At 45.8% G+C, this 21,338-nt stretch overlaps 1 protein-coding gene across 4 annotated transcripts in view; it reads left to right on the forward strand.

Moving 5' to 3' along the window:
* KCTD5 (potassium channel tetramerization domain containing 5) overlaps positions 1 to 21,338 on the forward strand; it is a 370,201-nt gene that overhangs the window by 150,945 nt on the left and 197,918 nt on the right. For all 4 annotated transcript variants that reach the window (XM_085629273.1, XM_085629275.1, XM_085629272.1 and 1 more), the window contains exon 4: positions 12,259 to 12,354. In XM_085629273.1, coding sequence (XP_085485399.1) covers positions 12,259 to 12,354 — 96 coding nt within the window. The remainder of the gene's footprint in view (positions 1 to 12,258; positions 12,355 to 21,338) is intronic.

The raw sequence follows: 21,338 nt of genomic DNA on the forward strand, positions 1-21,338 counted from the left end.
CCTGTGTTAAGTAGGAGCAGTGTTCTAACTTTCGTGCAGCTGATTTAAGGGGAAAAACATGCATGTGCACAGCTGAATTATGGGGAAAAACCTGCATATGCACTCTCACATAGGAAATAAAATGCTATAATTCACCACATTCCAAGTTAAAACAAACCTTAGAAATGCCAATAGGTCTGGCTTATAAATACACTGTCAAGTGAGGCTTAAAAATCCATGTACATTAATAACTGCTGCTCCTCCCATCTGTGCTGCTGCCTCAGAGAAACACCATAAAGTATCTTGTACTCTGAGCTGAATTGGATATTATGGTAATGCCATGTGTCCCAAAAAGTTAAAGGTCAGGCTGCTGGGTAAATGCCAAAATGATCACAGCTGTGTGGAGGGCAAATATTTTTTTTTTTTTGGTGTAGTTCACAACTTCTGCTCGATTAAAACATGGCTCTCCATGTGGGTGGAGCCAAAGCCTTTCTCTTGGTGATACTCACATAATTGTCATGCGACAGCTGCACTGTCAAGCCATGCCATAATAAACGACTGATGTTTCAATAACTTTTAGTTCGCTAATGGTCAGTATGCACCCTCTGGCTCACTCTGAAGCCGTACTTGCTTTGTGCTTTGAGTTTCTATAAGAGGTAGGCTTTTTTTTTTTGCAAAGGTCCATTTTCTTTTTTCCCTTAAAGATATTTAGTGCCTGATCATGGCCTTCTGCTTTATTATGTCCATTCTTTCGGTTACATTTTTGCGTGGTCATGCATGCCTCATACTCTGGGTGTTTTCATTTAGCCACAGTTGGAAAATATGAACACTTTGTTTTTTTATGAATCTTTTTTTATTAAGAAAACTTTAACCAACATTACAGCAACAAAAATAACAACTAAAAAGGAGCCATCTCCAGGATTAGCACATCATCTAGGATAAACCTATCACATTTACGACTAAAAAAAAAATGAAAATAAATTACAACGATGATAATACAAGCACACTGACCATCTTTAAGGTGACTCCCTGTCCACATTGTATGTGGTGTCAGCAGAAAAGGGGGTACATAGAAATCTCTATCTTCGTTCCAAGGGTCCCATATCTTTGTCCATTTGCCTGGGCAGCCTCTACTTTCATATATCACCCTTTCGGCCTGCATGCACCAGTCCATGTCCCCAGCCCAATCTGAATGTTTTGGTATCACTCCCCCCTTCCATGTTCCGGCAATATTTCGTTTTGCAACCATACAGCCCAAGCGGACCCACAGTTCGGTACGGTTAAGATCGGTGGCATCCCAAATGTTCAGGAGACCGAGCCTAGGGGAGGGAACTATCAATTTCTGGCATTTTCGGGACGTGGTAGATAGAACCTCAGTCCACTAGTGTTGGAGAATCGGACAGTCCCACCACTGATGTAGGAAGATACCCAAGGAGCCGCAGTCACGAGGATAAAGTGAGGAGGTAATGAAACTCATTTTGACTAGAGCCATGGAGGTGTAATATGTTCTATGAAGGACTTTGAGTTGTAGAAGCTTAAAGGGGATCGGATTGCTACCTCCCTGGGAGATGCCAAGGCCTCCCTCCAGTCCTCGTCCGGTATGTCCCCTAGATAGTCAACCCATTTCATGTGGAGTTTGTCAAGTGGTTCCGGTAAGTTGTTAATTATCTTGCGGTAAGTTAGGGAAATGGCCTTGTCTGGGAGATAGTCGTCAAGGAGTCTGTTCTCTAGAGGCAGATCGGAGCTCTTGGGGATGGCTTTATTTAGCGCACTGCTTGCTTATAGATAGCGGAATGTCTCCCCTTCGTGCAATTGATATATTTTTTTTATTTATAAAGTTTTATATAGCGCGAACAAGATCCTGAGGGATATCAGAGCGCTTTACAATATATTGGGAGGAAGGACAAAAAGCAATAACCATATCAAGTAGGAGGGAGAACAAAAAAGAAAAAAACAGGAATGGTCGCATATTACAGTACAGTTGCACCCAGAAAGGTGATGCAATAAACGGGTGTGTGCGGGGAGCAAGAGGTAGTCACAGTATGCAGCAAGCAGAGCTGTATCAGAAGATGGTACAATGGTAGTAGGAGCAATGTCCATGGGCGCGTGAGTCTATCCCTATATTTCGTCCTTAAGTCATTGAATGGAACCACCGCACCCCCACTCACATGTCCCCTACCGCAGAAAGGCCAATCAAACCCCATTTATCAAAACTGGGTAGATTCGACAGCATCCCCAGATAATAGGATTCCAGCAGTGGAGTAGCTTGTTAGATTTTACCCTTCCAACCTAATGCGGCGGTGTGCCAGAGTGAGACCGTGGTAGAAGTGGGCGGAAATAATCGTAAGTGCTTGGGCCGTCCATATAGCGCGCTCATATAGTTGCCCGCCGCCATATTGAACCGATCCATTCTATACGCTGGGTCGGCGGTGGGCCCGGTGATTAAGGGCCACCAATTGCGAGGCCCAGTAATACGTTTTGATTGCAGGGAGTGCAATACCACCATTGTACCAACTACGTAAATGTTTTGTTAAGGCGATACGGGGAGTGCTGCCATCCCACAGCAATTAACAAACCTCAGAATCAATTGTTAAAAAATATTGTGGTGGGGTAGGGTAAGGTGCATTTTGTAGGGCGTATAAAAAGCAGGAAAGCGCCATCATTTGGAAGAGGGCAGCTCAACCAAGTAGGGTGAGAGGCAGCGTCTTCCAATGCTGCACGTCTGCCCAGAGGCGTTGCAGGGGAGGGAGGAAATTTCTTCTGTAGAAGACATCCGAATTCCTTGTGGCGTAAATACCCAAGTAGCGGAAGCCATCCATAACAATACTTGCCGTACAGCTTTGAGGAAGCTGTGGGGGATCTCCACTAAGGACATATACCATGGACTTGTCCCAGTTGATGGTAAAGCTCGAGTATTTCCAAAAAAGGGCTAGAATGTGGAGCACTACATGGAGCGAAAACCGAGGTTTGGCCAAATATAAAAGAATATCATCTGTGTAAAGTGATATTCTATCCGACCAATCCGGGGCCCAGTTCAGCCCACGCATAGACCGGTCTCCTCTAATCCACACCGCCAGGGGCTCCAGCGCCAGAGCTAAGAGCAATGGCGACAGGGGGCAGCCCTGCCTCGTGCCCTTCCCCAGCTCGGTCTGCCACCATTAACAGAAACTCGGGCCAAAGGTTGGGTATACAATAAACGCACCAGGCCATGAAGTGTGGGCCAAAGCTGTATCTTTCCAGAGAGGCAAATAAAAAGGGCCACTCTATCATATCAAACGCCATTTTAGCGTCCAAGGACAGGATCACTGTCTTCTTCTATGGTGGAGGCCCTGCCCAACACTCCAAAGAGGCGTCAGAGGCTAAATGTTTTTTGTTGGCATAAAACCGGATCGATCCGGGTGTACCAATTTATGGAGGTGGGGCGATAAGCGAAGGACCAAGAGTTTAGCTAGGATTTTGACATCTCGGTCAAGGAGGGAGATTGGTCGATAGGAACTGCATTGATCTCGGTGTTCCCCTCTTTGTATATGACAGCAATATTAGCCAATCGCGGAGTCTCCGGCAAACTCCTCTGTTCTGCACTTTCGTCATACATTCATACTAGGTATGGAGCCAGTGTCGATGAGACCGCTTTATATAGCTCAATCGGGAGGCCACTAGGACCCATGGTCTTCCCAGAGCGCGGTTCCCCAATAGCTTTGGACACTTCCTACGGATCAAGTGGGGGTCAAGGTCTGCTACATCCTGAGGGTCTAACCTAGGTAGAGGGAGGGTAGAAAGTAAATTGGCGGCCTCTTCCTGTGTGGAAGTGGACGTAGGGACGTAGAGGCGCTCAAAGTGGTCAGCAAAAAGTTCTGCAATTCCATCTCGGTCACTTCGCCTTTCTCTGTTAGGAGCCACAATTTCTGCCACCCACCTGCTGGCGGTTTCTCGCTTATGCAGCCACGCCAACAATTTACTGGCCTTGTCTCCTATTTCATAGACCCGGTATTGAGTAGAGCGGTAGAGCTCCTGGGCCACCTCTCTAGCTATATCCTGATATTCCCTCTGTTTCACTGCAAGCCTATGGGCAGTGTCTGGTGAGTCAGACTCGATTTAGGTCGCGTTCAAGATCTGCCACCTCCAGTTCTAGATCTTCTAGCTGCTTACGGTTCTCTTTTTTTATGGCCTGTGACAGCCGCTACCCCACACCCTCCACTCCCACAACGTTACATCAGAGTTAACGGAGCCCTCATTTTCTGAGAAGTAATCCGATGTGGCCTTTATCAGTTTGTCTCGTATCTCTGGGACTCGAAGATACCATGGATTGAGGGCCATCTCACCACGAGAGCGGGAAGGAACACCCCATAATTGGCTAGGATCAGGAGTGGTCGGAAATACCTCTAGGTAAAAAGGTAATGTCATTCAACATGGAAAGTTGAGAGGCCTGGCAGAAGAGATAATCAATACACGACATGCTTCTATGGACCCCGGAAAGGAAGGTATATTGCCAGTCTGAGGGGTGGAGTGTGTGCCATGCATCAGTTAGCCCCAGGGCCTTTTAAAAGTCTGACACAAGTTTCCCTTGTGGTTTCTTTCGCCGGGGCGGCAGACTATCTAATTCCCCCTCCAGGGCGGCGTTACAATCACCCCCCAGCAGAGTGTCCCCCTCTGGTAAGTGCAACATATGAGGGCCCAGAGAGGTCAGGGTAGAGGAATGGAGTTTGGGGGGGTATGTATAATGACGTCCTATTGAGAGAGCGGCCTTCCCAGTCTCCGAGACCAGCTGGATCGTGTGTGTGTGTCTTATCCTGGAAGGGAGGAGCATGCCAGAATGCCTACCCCCTAGACCCTCTAGTGTATCCTGCATGCGCAAGTGGTTTGTAGCCCCAGCGGTTCAATGCTTTGTATGTAGTGCCAGGGATGTGTTTCTTGAAGTACAAGGTCTGGGGAATGGCGTTTCAGGTGCTGCAAGACTAGTCCCCTTTTTATCCGATCGCCCAGCCCGTTCACATTCCATGAGAGTATTTTTAGTCCGCCCAGGGAGGTAGAGACTACAGGAGAATCATTCATTTGGATCGTTGAACTGGGCCTCCCATCTCCCACCGGGCCCAAACCACAATAATACACAAAGATACATATCAAATGTGTAAATGAATTCAATATGCATAGGAAGAACTACTTTACAAGTGTGCATAATCATCGTGAATAGATTGCTTAAAAACTGAAACAAAAAACAAAACGGACCCTGAATAAAACACCCTGAACCCCCCCCCCCTCCTCCCTGCAACGTGGATTCAGAACCGCCCACCACCCCAATTTGCAGAGTGCTTGGATACCCATAAAGAAAAACAAAGGGGAAACTACTCAACCAAGGTGTCCTAAGATTCGACCCTCTTCCCCCCCCCCCCCCCCCCCCTCCTACCCCCGGGGCCCCCAGACGAAACATCATAGTTGCCAAAATAGATCCCAAAGATCTGGAAGCACCCTTGGCGGATGTCCTTAACCCCAATCACACGAAGTAACCTGTCCCCCCCCCCCCCCCCCCTTTCAAAAAGCCCACCACTCCCCCATGAAACCAATATTCTGCAATGTTCAGTTAGTATCGTTATACGTTGACCTATATTTAAGTAGCGGAGGATCTGCATCCACCGCCACTAGGGAACACGGCCAGGCGGAGCACAGTTAATATCGTAGCAAGCCATCAACACCAAGAGTGAACCTCAGTCCGAGGTACACCCCCCAATACCTGTACTGCATAAGTTCAGTCAATCTTCCCTCGTGGGCGCTCGGATTCGTGGGGATGATCCCGAGAAGCGCCGTCCTGAACTGCGGAAGAACGCCACCCCTCCAGCCAGTCCCAGGCTCCTTTGAGGACTGGAAGAAGAGCGACTTGCCGTCCGCCTGCATACGTAGCTTCGCAGGGAAGAGCATGGCATATTTCAGATTGTGTCCCCTGAGAGCCCACTTTACATCCAGAAAAGAATGACGTCGCTGCTGTACCTTGTAGGTGAAATCCGGAAAGAAGGTGATACTGGAATTCTCAAATTTCAGTGGGGGACCACTCCGTGTGGCCTGTAGGATGATATCTTGGTCACGAAAGTTGAAGATTTGCGCCAGGATGGGGGGCTGTGGATTCCCTGGCTTCGGAGGGCCTCCAGGCACTCTGTGGGCGCGTTCGACGGAAAATATTTCGACAGGGATCGCGGTTGCAAATGATTTTGGATCGGATCTTCAACGAACAGGCCGGCGGTCTGCCCCTCGCCCGTTCCGGAACTCCCAAGATGCGTACGTTGTTTGTTCTTGCGCGCCCTTCATAATCCTCAAGCCGGGCTTAAAGATCAATCGTCTGGGCCTGCAGTTGTTTGACCACCGAATCCAGGTGCTTTGTGGAGGTAGTAAGTGTGGCAATGGAGCCTTCGTTTGTCTTAACTCGGTCCCCCATATTCCGTACACGAATCAGGATAACCTCAATGGCAACTGTCACTTTTAAGCTCAAGCTCCAGTGCCGTACGAACCCATTGGACTGCCTCCATTATTTCCACCAGTGTCGGGCCCCCATCGTCCGATGGCTGCTTTGCCTCCGCATCAGCCTGCTTCCCCTCGGCTTCTTCCGATTTGGCATGGGCAAACTTCGACAATTTGTGTAAGGTGGATGGTTTGGGCCTGCTCGCTGCTGCCATCGCGTTTTAATCCTCCTCCCTGGTCAAAAATATCAGGACCTGGGGGTGTCGGGGCCAAGCGAAGCAAGCCGTATGCAGATTAGGACTGACCGGTTAAGGCCCTCGCTCCTCCGGATTATACGCTGTCCAAAATGGTGGCAGGTGACGCCTAGACTGGTGCAGCCCAGGCCCCAAGGTCGTCGTCAGGGGTCAATGTCTGGATTCCGGGACACAAGGGAGGCCAGCGGGCGGCCCTCTTCCTCCTAATCGCACAGGGCCCCAAATTTCCAATAGAGCCAAGTCACCATACAGAGGTAGGGAGGGGGAAAAAGGCTCACGGGCTTCAACAATGACTTCAGGGCCCGGCAGGGTACACTCTAGAGCCAAATCATAAAGGCCGTGGAGACTGCTGCTTCAAAGTCGGCCCGGGCGCAATGAGCGAGGCGCCCTGGGCCCTAGTAGCACGCTGGCCGGCTGGAACAGTGTATGCGGATCTTCGGGCCAGGCCAAAGCGGACCTGCGGCAACAGCTGACAGCCGAGGAGTCCGGCCGCCACAGGCGTCTCAAGGCCGACGATCCCCAGATCCGGAGGCAGCAAAGCCGCACGGCGTCACAGTCAGGCCCGCCCTTTCCTCGCGGCCGCCCGCGGTAAGGGGTCCAGCGTCCGTAATCGGGGTCCTTAAGGCTCACCAGCAGTCCGGAGCGGCGCGCGCAGGATCCCGTGTCAGGTAGGGGTCTACCTGCGGTCACAGTTGTCTGCCACGGGGCCCGATTGCAGCAGGCGCCCCCCCAGGGCCGATGAGCACCAACGCGTTCTCCGGAGGTAGAAAGGCCAGACAGCATCACGGCCGGCCTGCCCTCTTCTCGCTGTCTGCTGCAAGGGCTCCGACGTCAGCGATCAGTGTCCGATCTGCCGCAGAATCAGATTAAATTAAATTGTGGCTCTTTGCACCTCTGTGACTACATAAGTTGCGGGCAAACTGATCAATTTGGCAGATATAGGTGGGGAATTAGTCGGCGGCCGATCGGAGCTCTATCCCAGTTTTCTGAGGGATAGTTAATATCTCAACAAGATTGTCTGTGGAGAACTGGCAGCGAGGACAGAAATGGATTGTAGCTGAAAGAGCAAGCATTTTTATCTGTCACAAAGTTTTAACTGTTAATTTCAACCAAGTCTTCTCCCCATTCATATGGGATATGGATGTGCATGGTCCATTGCTGTATACAGGTGAGGCAAAGTGGACATGGAAGTATGCATGTTGTGCTTTACTGTGTACAAGCAGGATTTATTTGTGACTCTTTGTTACTGACTAGGTTGAGGATGAGCCTAGCCTGCGAGATAGGAATGAGATTTGATGCAAAATCATGTAATAGTCCTATGCCTTCTGAAGGGCACCACACTTCTATGGAGGGTAGGGTGAGTGAAGCCACATTTCAATTGCACGGATAGCCCATGTCGCTGGCCTTCATTTTTCTTCAAAGAGCTGGGACAGTTTTTTTTGTAGTAGCTAGGAGTTGAAGAATCTTGCTCTTTATTTTATAGCTGTTCACAATAGCACACATCTCCCACTTCACCCCTGACAAATAGATATTGCTTAGCAGCCTGTAAGTGAAGGCAAACTTCACTGAATCTAGACTATACCAATCTAGAGGAGGGTGATGAGATGCACATCTTCCTCGGTCTAATAAAAATAGAGTAGACAACCCAAGTCTGTGCTCCAGAGGTCTGTCGCCGATTGATGCCTAGGCTCTGCCTAGTAGAAAGTCTAAGAGGAGAAAGGTTTGGATTTTAAGGCTTGATGTCTTTGCACCTACAGCAAACTAATCTAGCTTGCACATCTATTCCATTGCACCTTGCAGCAGTAGCTGCATATTTGCAAAACAGACATTTATCTTTGTTCAAAGTCTCCGTGATTAAAGCCTTTATGGAAGGCTTAAAAAGAGTCATACCGCCCAGAATACCTCTGACACCGGTATGGAATCTCAACATTGTACTTAAGACTCATTGGTCCACCTTTTGAACCATTACACAATTGTCCTTTACAGTTCCTTTCATGGAAGGTTGCTCTCCTCATTGCATTCACCTCACTAAGAGTTGGGAAGCTGCAGGCATTAACCTTAGAAGAACCCATATTTCAGCTTCATAAAGATTTAGTAGTTCTTCGCACCAACCCTAAATTCATACCTAAAGTAGTTTCTGCTTTTCATCTTAACCAATCAGTTGAGTTACTGGTGTTTGTCCCTCAACCTGATTCTGTAGTAGAACAAGCTCTTCACACACTTGATGTCAGATCTGCGTATTATATCGAAGACAAAAGATTTTCATGAACAAAGCAACTGTTGCATTTGCACCACCTCACAAAGGCAATCCTATCTCTAAATCTGGAATTTCAAGATGGATTGTTAAATGCATTCAAACTTGCTATGCAAAAACTAAAATAACTTTATACCCCTAGAGAGCATTCACCTAGGGGCATCTGTGGCCTTTTTAGGTAACATTCCTGTAGCTGACCTCTGTAAGGTAGCAACATGGTCTACACCACACACATTTACCAAACTGTGTGTGAAAGTATTAGCACACCAACAAGCCAATGAGGCAAGCAGTGCTAAAGACACCTTTCCAGACAACTGCAACATATTCTGGTTAGCCACCGCTTTGGGAGAATACTGCTATATAGTCTGTGCAAAGCATGTGTATCTACAGCACACATGCCTCGAACTGATTAGGTTACTTACTCAGGAAGCAACTGTTCTTGGTATGTAGAGCTGTAGATTCACATGCACCCTCCCCGGACACCTGTAGTTGTTGCAGTTCTCTTTATTTACATTACATACGCATGGACATCTCTTTACTACAATCACTTACTCCATTCTCACCCTCTTGCTGGAAAGCAATCTAGCAGTGGAGTCAATGCCCATGTACACTATCACCGAAAGGAGGAGGCACCTTACCTCGTGACTGGAAAGACTTCTTCGAAGAAAAACAACTTGCAAACATCCAGACCCAACACTAGATGGCAGGATTATGCAAAGCATGTGAATCGAATGCTCACCATGCCAAGAACAGATGCTTACTGGGTTAGTAACCTAATCCATCCTGAGACTGCCCTAAAAATGTTTGTTCTATCCATAGTATGGCCTTATGCGACTGAGTGGTGGTTGTATGCATATCACAAAATCTGTCCAAACACGTACCACTTTGTGAGCTCCGAGAACCTTGTGCATGGGCATTTAGTTGCAACAATATTCACACATCGGACTCCAGCCACAGTTCCGCCTTCGAGGCTCATCTGTTGTGTGGGTGGGCTATTGGGCCTAGCTTGAAGTCCACATGGTAACTGAACAAGCATGCCTAAGAGTTGGCTGTGTGAGTGGAAAGCCCAAGCATCACAAATAAGGTTGCTAAGCTGTGTAAAGCAACCGTGTTAGATTTTCAAACAAGGGGTCCCCAGAGTAACACCTCCGATGCATAAAGCTGGATATCATTCCCCAGAATAGAAGCACAGCAAGGTGGCTATTGCTCAACTGATATTCTGAATCTAAAGCTTTCATGTGTAATCTTTTTATTGTGTTGAGGATTCAAACAAAGGAAAGTGAGAGAATGTCATTTGTATTCCTTCCTGAAAGGCCAACACAATGTAACTTTGTTGAACAAAGTAGCAGCAATATATTTTTTCCTGATTACTCTGCGTTTGTTTGGGCATGTCGCTTAAATATTATTTCTTCCTTTTGTTTCCTTCAGTTTGGTGTGCTTGGATTCAAGGTTTAGAAGCATGTTTTAGGTCTGAAGTAATTATTGTATGAACTGTAGAGTCTGGAAATTTAAAAACCATGTTTGATCTTTTGGCACAGTTTAATTCTTTCACTGATTGTTGAAATGGGTGACTCAATCTTGGCAAATATGTACAATCTGATTTACCCACAGATACCGCATGCTTTAAGCCTTTTGATACATTAACCCCTCTTTCTAACAAGTCAGTATTTATTGCTGGTGAACTGTCAAACACCTTGCGTGTTAAACATTCAAAACATGTAGCGATGGGTACCCTTGAAAAGAGTGCTGACACTATGTGCATGGGATAGTGGTGAAACATGACACTTTCCACATACAATTTATTTTTGCAAGGTGCTAAGTTCTGATAAACTCAGCTAACCCTGTTTTTTCTGTTAACCAATTTAACTTTATTGCTGGGGCTATTAAGCCCATAGTTGCAATTGAACAGCAAAATTGCAAGTCCCAAATTACAATGTGATTTCTGTTAGGCCAGGACTGAGATATTCGCATGGGCACACTTGACAACTATGAATGTCCACACAACAGCAGTGTCACCATAATGTAGTCTGGCAAAGAGTGCAGAAAAGCAGTGACAAGCTTGCTTAAAGCATCAAGTGCCCGGTGCCTTAGTGCAGGGCTACAATTTATTCTGGTGTAATTAAAAATTGTAAAGGTTCCATAAAGTACTGTGCTGTTGACTGTTTGCCACATGTACCATATCAACATATTCAGTAAGGAGTAAGAGTGTCTCCAACTGTGTCCAGGAATTTTTAAAATGTTTAAATATAGCATTCTTACCTTTTTGAATCAATTTAGGGTCCTGCAAATGAGACCGAGACCTGACTGTGCGATGTAATGAAATGTGAGAGGGTAATGTGAGTGTGCAATACACAGGCTTTCAATGCCCCTACTCTACTAATACTGTGTTAATTCTCCTTTGAGTTAAATGTTTTATAGCATTTTAGAAAATGCAAAAGAAAAACTTTGTCTAAAAAGAGGGGGGGGGGGGGGGGGGGGGGAAATAAGGCAGTTAAATACTAATAAGCGCCGATATTAAATGGGTTGGCAAACACTGAAGAAACGCCATTGAAATCCACACAAAAAATAAACAGTGAAAACCAGACAGCCTACTTAATCACCTTTGTGCACAATGAGTTGCGAGTCTAGTTTGCCTTATCTTCATGAGTAAGCCTAGAAACACACTTCATAGCTACCCAAAGGATCAAGTGCTAAAATGATCTAATTGCTGTCAGGTTTTGGGTCCAATATTTAGAAGGATCTAGGAAAGCAGAGGCAAAAAGGCTGCGGTTGACTTAATTGGAGCCCAGTACCCCTCTTACCCATATGGCCTTCCCCGAACATCTCCACATCGGACCACTTGCCACAGTTGTGTACCTATCTTGATTAAATAAAGATTACAACAAAAACTGGTGGTCTAATGGGTATTATTTATATGGTTCTGAAAATATAATTACTTAAACGTGATGAAATTTAAAGCTGTTTATCTGAGGCCTGGATTATTTTTTAACCAGTCAATGTGCGCAATTTTAGTAAATTATCAGCTCCCAGTGGGCATGTACAGGCAAATATATATGCTAACCTCTTAATCCTCAGAAGGGTATATGATATAAAATTGTTTACTGTACTCCTTCACACTGTTACAGCTGAAGTGGGATGTGTTTGGGGTGGAGGCCAGCATTCCCTCGAGCCAGAAAATCCAGATTGTAATGGCTGATGGGAGCCAAATATCAGCCTCTGGTCCATAAACTGTGCCTCAATCTGTATTAAATGTTAACCATTTGGCACATAATGTAAAATTATCATTTTGCCCATTCCCTAATGTTTATATGTTCATCTCTAAAGGTGCCTGTCAAACATGTGTACAGAGTGCTACAATGTCAAGAAGAGGAACTCACCCAAATGGTGTCAACAATGTCTGATGGCTGGAAGTTCGAGCAGGTAAGATTTTAACCTATGGATGTCTGCTCAAAGTATTGAGTTTCATTATTAGCCTATTGTTTCTTACTGTGCTGATTTAGCACGGTTGTATTGTTACTTTAATACTAGTGTCGTGTCTTCTAAAGCAAAATTGCAGTTACCTCTTAGTGTTGATCACTTTACGTCATTTTCTGAAGACATTTTAATTTTGTGTTGATTGTACTGAAGTTTTTAGTGAAGAGTGGTTTAGGTTGGGGTTGGCTAGTCCACATTTACTAATGATAGTAGTTTTAACATGTTCAGCCTTGAAGTAAATGTTGCACTTCGGTCAATTAAAAATTGACAGATTAACTTTAGCAAAAATAATTTGCAAATTAGTTCACTTCCTGTGTTGATGCCAATAGGCTGTGATTGCTATCCTTCATGGAGCGCCTTGTTAAGGTCTCGTTGTTTCACACAAATTGTCCATTAAGACATGGGTATCAAGAGATTGGTAATCCCTAGTATCTCTTACTTTGTCTTATGAGGGAACATAGTTGTTGAATTCCTAAATATCACCATATTCAGTTTGTGCTCCAGAGAGAGCGAGACTTGGAGAAAACTTGTTTCACTGATGTCTGTTGTAATTTTGTCATTTGTGTTAGGTGTGGCTTGTTCCACTTTGGTGCTGTTGAAGGAATCCATTTTCTTGAATGGCTAGATGTTGGTTCTATCCAGCAGGTCTCCAATCTACTCTCCCAGTGAGACCAGATCACAGAATTTCATGAGCTTTGTCTATGTTCACGCATGCACTATCCCTAGCAATGTCCTCAATGTTTGTGCAAGGTGCTGCCCCCATAGCTGCTGCCTGAAACGGAAGAGAACATCCTTTCCTTTTTTCCTTTTTCCAGTCCTTTATATGATTAGCCAATACTCTGTGGCAGAAGTACCTTATAAGACAAATTTTAACCTAGATTTTTATATTTAATTTATTTAGCTGTGGCTTTGGACTTTACTGTGGAGTATCGGTTCCCTTGTAACCTGTTCATTAGCTGTATCAAAGTGTCTGTATCTTTAGAGATGGGTGTGTTAGTGTTTTGCTGCATTCTTGCTTGACATGTGAGCAGAATCCTTTTCTTACTCTCTCCATTGGACATTGAACGCAAATTTGCATTATTTAAGTTTCCCTCCTTTGTTTTCATCTAACTGTACCGCCCAAACCAGGTTTTCTTTTATTCATATTTACTCCTGTTTTTCTGTTTTCAAATGAGATTCCACCTGAGCCACCTTTACTCTTCAGGTCTGTTCTGCTTTTCTCTCAGTGCTGAACCTTACTTTCACTCTTAGGAATTGTGTAATCTTTGCAAAGCTGAAACACGCTATCTTGACATTATGTTCACCACTTTCTGCTGAATAAATAGGTGATTTTGGTCTGTTTTTTGGTGAGCAGATAACGTGTGTGTTTATTGAAAAGCCCAAAGGTTACAGGAATTTTAGTTGGGATGTTAGTTGGGAACAGATTTCACTTGTGCAAAACCCGTGAAATTCAGCAGTTGTAGTTACCTGAGCTAACTATAACTTACTCCCTGCAATGCACTGCTTTATGACCTCATTACATCACTCATGACGTCAGTTCAGAAGCATTGTATTGTGGAGGCGTAAGTTAGCTCAGGTAACTGCAACTGCTGAATTTCACTGGTTTTGTAAGAGTGAAATCTGAGCCTAACTATAATATCCCTGTCACCTTCATTTTTTTCAGTAAATATGTCCCTGTAATGTTTGGGTTTTCCAGTGAATTTCGAAGTTAAAAAAAATATATATATTTCCTATCTATAGCATCCCTGTAACTTTTGGGTTTTCAGTGAATTTCGATGGTTTAAAAAGAAATCCTATCTGTAACCTCAGAGTGGATGTGAGTGGCTGTGTAGTAGGTTGGTGTGTGTCTGTATGGGTGTGTACATAGCTGTGTAAGCAGTTGTACGAGTGCCTGCATTGGTCTGTGAGTGGATGTGTGAGTGTCTGAGTGGCAAACAGCTTCAAGCGCATCCCCAGCATGTTTTGATGGCATGCGCTGTGCGCAGCAACGCAATCTGATTCCCTGGGGGGAGGGACGGTCAGGTGTGGCTTCATAATCGCTTCCACTGCCATCTCCGGTGGGGGCCTGTAGATGGGCAGGTCACAAGGAGAGCACTAGCATTTTTAGGTCTCGGCTAGCGAAGGCTGCGCTTGCGCAGTCTCGCTTGCGAGACATAATGACTTGGAGAAGAGGGGCTTGAACCCGCCCCTCTTCTCCATTGGCTGGCCTCTTGAATGCTGGCCAGCCATTGGAGAAGAGCTCCGTCACTCTGAACAGGCCCCGTCCTTTTCGGATTCGGGGGTGTGTTTTTTTCAACTTTTCTAATTATCTCCTCCAGCCAATGGCAAGAGGAGAGAAAAGCAAAACACGCCCCCGAATCCGGAAACGCCGCTGCCTTTCTCCGAGGCATTTCTGCTTCGCCTCGGAGAAAGGCGGCGGTGTGGCCACCCTCTCCTCTCGTGATAATGGTCCACTCAATTTATGATTATCGCCCCCTCGACTCTGCAAGATATGTCATGTAAAATGCTTCCAGCCAGGTTCACTTTCCCAATGTCTGCACCATTTTTTTACCGTATAGAATTCCGTGCACTTCTGTTTTTAAACAACTACGCTGTAAATACCTCCTGTATAATGGGCATGATAATTATGCTTGAGCAATGTTCGATAGCCAAAAACAATCACTAAGAATGAATGAACAGGTCTGACAGTACATGCAGGCGCGGGGGTCACGAACTAGACCCTCGAGATACCCGCTATCCACGTTGAAATAGAGCTCGGAAAAAGACGACATAGCGGCGGTTATTTACAACAAGAAGACTCCCTTACACCGGCCGCAGAACCAGGCCTCCGTTGCTCTTCCGTAAATCAGCTGACGACACGTCACGTGCCACATGACCTGCTGCATCAGGACTTCTCGTGATCTTTTTCGTCTGCTGAATTCGTCACACAATGGCGTGCCATTGAGCCCCTTCTACTAATGTGAGGTTGTGAGTTGTTGGCTCAGGGTGCGAGTTGCATTTGGAGGCTTTGTTGTCAAGTAAATAACTCGACCTTTCGGGAGCTGACTGGCAACGGATATCTGGCCAACATGGCGGCCATATTCACAAATTCCAACTGTAGTAAACGGCATAGACGTAGGGAAAGCATAAACAAACGCTGTACTTGCGACCATCTTAGTTGAGGCTGAATATTCGAGGACTTCAACTTAGGTTTGCCATCAAGTTCAGATACTCATTAAAATGAGTAAGAGTGTAGTGAGGGGGCGGGGCCAGGGGCAAGACATGATGATACTTAACGACTTCTATATTAGTTGCAGCACACACAAACACATGATAAATGTGTTTATATAAACAAAGCAGGTTAACTCATTTCACAAAATGAAAGAGAAATGCCGTAATATGTTAACATTTCCTTTTTTTCCCCAATAGTTGCACCTTCTTAATGCCATACCCCCTCCCAATCAACCCCAGCCAGATCGCCCTCACATCCAAACATGTTTTATTTAATCGCTCTACATAGTGCATCTTTTCGTGCATTTGAGAGAGATTAAGCTATTGACATTGTAAATAACAATGTCGTTTCTTTAAATTTTTTAAAAACAAACAAAAATGTCATGAGCAATGCCAATAGCTCTAACTTTAACAATGCAGAGACCATTGCATTGTAAATGCTTGTTCCTGTGGGTGAGTGCGAGGTTGAAAGGGCTCCGTCCTCCGTGCATGCCTACCGTGACTGCGGACGGAAGGGGTTGAAATGTTTTGTGCTTTTTAATACCTTTCATGAAAGTTGATGAAGCAATCAACAAAGGTAAAGCTGTGCATAGCTGCTTTGATCTGCTAATATGGCATCCATATTAGACTGTCAATTAGTTTTTAGGACATCTGTCTTCTGTGAAATAGAAGAACCCATACTTGTAGCTTGTGTGTGCCACATGATCGCTAGCTTATATGATGCTCCACCTTTAAGATGTCCCAAATGTGCAGGCTGGCTCTATTAATGGCAGTTGAATACAAATATTGAGTAGTTCATGATAGACAAAGTCCTTAACTGGATCTTTCTTCACCATAGAACAGCTTGGACTTTTTTGGTGATTACTGGGCAAATTCTTCTAAGAGAACAAATGGTTAGGGGAATGCCCTTTTGATAAAAAGGTCATACATCCCTATTCAAAGTTTGTACTGTCTGATCTTCTATGGCAGTCTTAACTGCATTGCTCCTCTTTTAAAGCACACCTAGCTGGTGTCTTAGCTGAAGACTTGGCAGACTTTGCCTCTCAGAATCTTAATGGTAAAGGAGTCCTCCAAGTTGGATGTTTATTCAGCTGCTGTATGTCTATCACCCCTAGTGATTCTGCTTGCACCCATGCACAACTGTCATGAAAGGTTGCCATTTTGATTACAATTGCTTGCTTTTGTCTGTAGCCTGCAAATGAGGTGAATGCCTTACCGTTTAAGGCACCCTTCCCCAGTAGAAAACAAATGTGTGCTGTTCCTAGGGGGCTAGAGGGGGGAAAGAAAAAAGGGGAGTGGAGAAGGGGAGAAACACGGATACTATAGTCGTCCTGGTGTGTGAAAAAATATTAAAGTGAGGTAAAATGATACCTTCCAGAGATGGGTGCACCGGAAGAATCCGGTTGTCATGCCCCAACTGGGACAAGCCGGCAGACTCGAGTCATGAGGGAAACCACTGTTTCCTCGAGGTTCCCAGTGCGGGACCTACCCGTGGCCAGTTTTCCCCAGACAACTATAGTATCCTGACATAAGGGGACGTGACTCTGACCTCTGACTTACATTATTTGCTGACCCCTTGAGAGTAGACTAGGTTCTTGGGCCCTGAGGAATTGCCGAGATCCTGTTGGACTTTTTAAAGAGGCAAGAAACATGTTGACCCTCTTGCACAACTCACAAGAACTGACACAGGTCTAATTCCCCCTCGGTGTGTGACTTTTCCAGTCTGTTTTTATTTATGGCCCAGACACTCCGTGAATAAATTTCCTTTGGAATATCTTGGAGTCATTCTTAACCACACCCGCACATTCCCACATCTACTCACTTCACATGGGTTCGCCCAACCATAATATCTAGCTTCATGACGGCAAAACTAACAAGACCTCCTGCAAAGAGCCCCCTTGCGGGGCCCGTTGGGCATTGCTGTGCAGGCCCAACGAGGACCTGCCCTCTGATAAAGCTTGACACCCCTAGGGGAGTACGAGGGCCCTTGCTCCGAATTGGAGCTATCCCTGGACGAGCATTTACTCACTTGCTCCCTTTAGCACCTATTTACGTCCTTCTTCACGGACGTTTCTCTTCTCCAACCCCTCCCCCCTCTAGCCCCCTAGCCTAGGAACCGCACACCTTTGTCTTCTACTTCTGATCGGGGCCCGTATGCTGGACCCATCAAGCCCCCTGTCCCTCTCCGTGAGACTTTACCCTTCCCCAGTAGTCATAAGAATGTTCCTATGAGAACGCCCATTTCCTAAACCTAACAAATTGCATGTAAATGAATTTTATATTTTTCTGACTTGGTGTTTCAAGATTAGATCCTATCTATTGCATTAGGGGCACAATTCAGCTTTCCTCCTCTCAGGTGCTTGATTGGTCTTTACCTCTAGCGATTTTATAGGGCTGCAGCCATATTTTGAGTTTTTGCTCAGTTTAGTGTGTTGAATCTGAAATTTGCTACTCTGTTTCTAATGGATCTGTAATATCTAGGTTCTGTATTTCTTTAAGCTAACGGTAGCTGCTCTATTGCTCAGCTGAGATAAACCCTGCTTGTCGTTTTGTTGCAGTATCCTTCATACACTTCTTGATTATAACATAGATTTGATGGTCTGGTCATACTTTAGTCCATTTGGGTACATTACTTCCATTGAACTCCTCAAGTGCTTAGTTTACAGGACTAGATCTTACTAGGGAGTTAGGTCCTTGTTTCACCTAACTGGATGGATTATGCAAAATAGGGAGGGTGGGGCTTCCATTTCAGATGTCTCGCCAAAATACAGCTTTTAAGTTTTGCAGCGTGAATCTTTCTGGATTCACTATGCTGTGCATTATTCCGCGGTCTAGTGGTTGGGTCTGGAATCGTAGTATTAATTATATATTTTTTTTTCCCGTGGCCCAGGTGGGCGTAGACGTCCCACCATTTGGTGTTGTCAGAACCACTCAGTCAACTAACTGAAAAGTCGCTGCAGGGTATTGGGCCGTCTTAGAGGGCTTAATGGAAAGAAGAGCATTCATTACTTGCTTAGTACTGGAGTTTCAAAGACACCCAAGATGGCCACCAGAGCGCAATCAGCAAGTCTGCAAATTAGCAGCCCAGGCATGGAAAGCAATCCGGAATGTCCAGGTGAAGCGTGTGTTGCACCTAGCACTTCACCTGAAGACTTCGACATAGTAGCAGCTTCAGAGGATACCGGCGCGAAAATAGATTAGTTAGGGAAATATACGTCGCGCTCTTCAGAATTCCAGTCTTGCAGCAATAACCAGCATTCAGAAATTTTCGGCGTTCCGAAGCTTGGCAGACACGCATTACAGTGAGGAGTTTTGGGAGGGAGCTTGTTGAGGGAACGTATCTGTGGAGAATAGGTCTCGGAGTATTTAGCCAGTAAAAGTATTTCTTAGTTTTTAAGAAAAAGCTCATGTTACAGAGTTCGTTTGAATTTGACATTTCAGTTTGAGAAGTTACAAGTAAATAGCTGAAGGAGATTATTTCAGCTCTCGTTCAGGCATACCTTAGTTGTACAGTGCCACCTAATGTACACACTGAGAAGTTTCCTAGATATTTAGTTTTAAAAGAATAAATAAGTTTCCTGACTAGTATTAATTCTAGCACGCTCACACCTAGGATTTAGAAAAGTACATTTTAGGCATTTTACTAGTGAATTTAGTAAACCTAAAAAGGACTAAGTGAAAATACACTTACCTGTTCCAGAACAAATAAACAGCGTCATCTGTAACTAGCCAAGGTGCGAAACTAAGGAAAAGGTACATATTCGAGGCAAGGCAGTATGAACCAATAATCTGACTAAAAGAAATGTATTGACATTGCAGTTGCAGTAAGGCAGCACACCACTAGAAGAAAGAAGAGAGGCAAAGGTCACCTAAACTCTGGGTAGGTTAAAGAAGGGAAAAGACTCTAGAAAAGAATGTAAATAAATGAGTAAGATTGAACAGTTTTAAAGAGGCAGATTATACTTGTTTTCCTTCGCTTCTACGCAAGAAAAGACTCAATCACAGAATAGAACAGGAAGAAAGAAGAAGCGGAGTGAAGACAGGTGGCAGTCTCTTCTGTCTCATCCTCTTCCCCCCTGCGGTTTCCACAGAGTTCACATGAAAGTCTAAAACGTGCACTGGGAAGCAGTAGTGGGGCGTAGGGAATTAGCATTGTTCTTCTCTCGTGCACCTAGAGTGAGATTTGGCCTTGACAGAGTGAAGTGACCACGCTGTTGTTGCACCTGAGCAGAATGGCAGGAGTAGATTTGAAAAGGTTAGGAGCAGTACTGGAGAGTATACAGAAGGAGCTGATAGCAGTTAGAGAGGAGAACCGAGAACTCCGACAGGATTTGAGAAGTTCAGACACACTACAGATTTAACCATAAAGATAAATAGTTTAGTGTCTGGCACCAGTTTCAAGGGCTCCTCTTCTCACAAGGAATATCCTAGCGATCCCATAGCTTCATCACCCAAGGTTACCACACAGGTTAAACATTCCTTGTCCCCGGTGATTCCTTTGGCCCCACCTGAGCGATTTAATGGAGACCCACAGAAGGCTCAAGTGTTTTTGACACAATGTACTGTTCGAGGCATATGAGCTGCAGATTATACACTGTGCATAGATCGCCATCTGGTGTTTGGCCCGGATGTTTGCAGTTTGGAAAGTCTTTGGAAGTCACGAGGTCGTTGACTCCTCCTTTGGTTCGTATTGCGCTTGGGCTTCGGCTCCATCCTCAGATTGTTTTTTTCCGCCATCGGGCTCGGATGTAATATTTCGCGCTCCGGTTCCGAACTTTTCCAGTTCAACATCATCTTAATCCCCTTCTCTTCGGCACTTCAATTCCGGTCGTCGACGGCGGCCTTCGGGCCTATTCCGGCTCCGGTCTCGGCTGATGGAAAGAACTCCCTTCAAGAAGTGCCCTCGATGTGGGTCCAAGTTTCCCCACACCGATCTTCATGAGGTGTGCAACCTCTGCCTCTCCCCTGAACACGAGGCCCGAGACTGTCCCTCCTGCAAGTCTTTTCGCTCTAAAGACTATTCGAGATCGACAGGCTAGACGCAACATGGCGCACTCCTCGACCTCCGCTCCAGTCGACCTCTTCGGGGACGATGTCGAAGCTCCGGGACAGCAGCACATCGAAGAAGAAGACGACTACCTCGTCAGTGCTTCCGAGGCCGACGACTCAGATGTGGAGGACATCACCCCGGCGCAGAGGGTCGTGAGTACAATACCCCCTCCCACGCCGATACCCAAAAAGGCTTCGGTCACACCTTCGCCTTCGGGCCTAGGCAAGACCAAGGATACTGCTTCTCACACCCCACCTTCGGGCCCGGTAAAGAAGCCTATTAAGCCTTCCGGCAGCTCGGGCTCGAGCCAGCCTACCAGCGGTACCGAAAAACGCCCTTCGGCACCGAAGAAAAGATCGGCCTCCGTCTCCACACGGAACCTAGTACCAAAGCCTTCGGTGTCGAAACCTGCCCTTCCGGTGCCAACCAAACATCACAAGGCCCTGGGCACCGACACTCCCGTGCCGAAGCCTTCTTCGGCACCGACCAAAAAATCGGAGGTCCCAAAGAAGCACTGCTTGGACAAGCCTAAAAAGCCGTCGGCCCCGAAAACTTCGGCGCCGACCGAACAACCAGTGTCGCAGGAACTTTTCACACTGGATCCTCTACAAAAGACACCAAGGATCCAAAAACTGGACATTTGACATTGTCTTCAAAAAAGAGACCCTTG

Source organism: Triturus cristatus, chromosome 10 (assembly GCF_964204655.1).
Source record: "Triturus cristatus chromosome 10, aTriCri1.1, whole genome shotgun sequence".
Classification (NCBI taxonomy): Eukaryota; Metazoa; Chordata; class Amphibia; order Caudata; family Salamandridae; genus Triturus; species Triturus cristatus.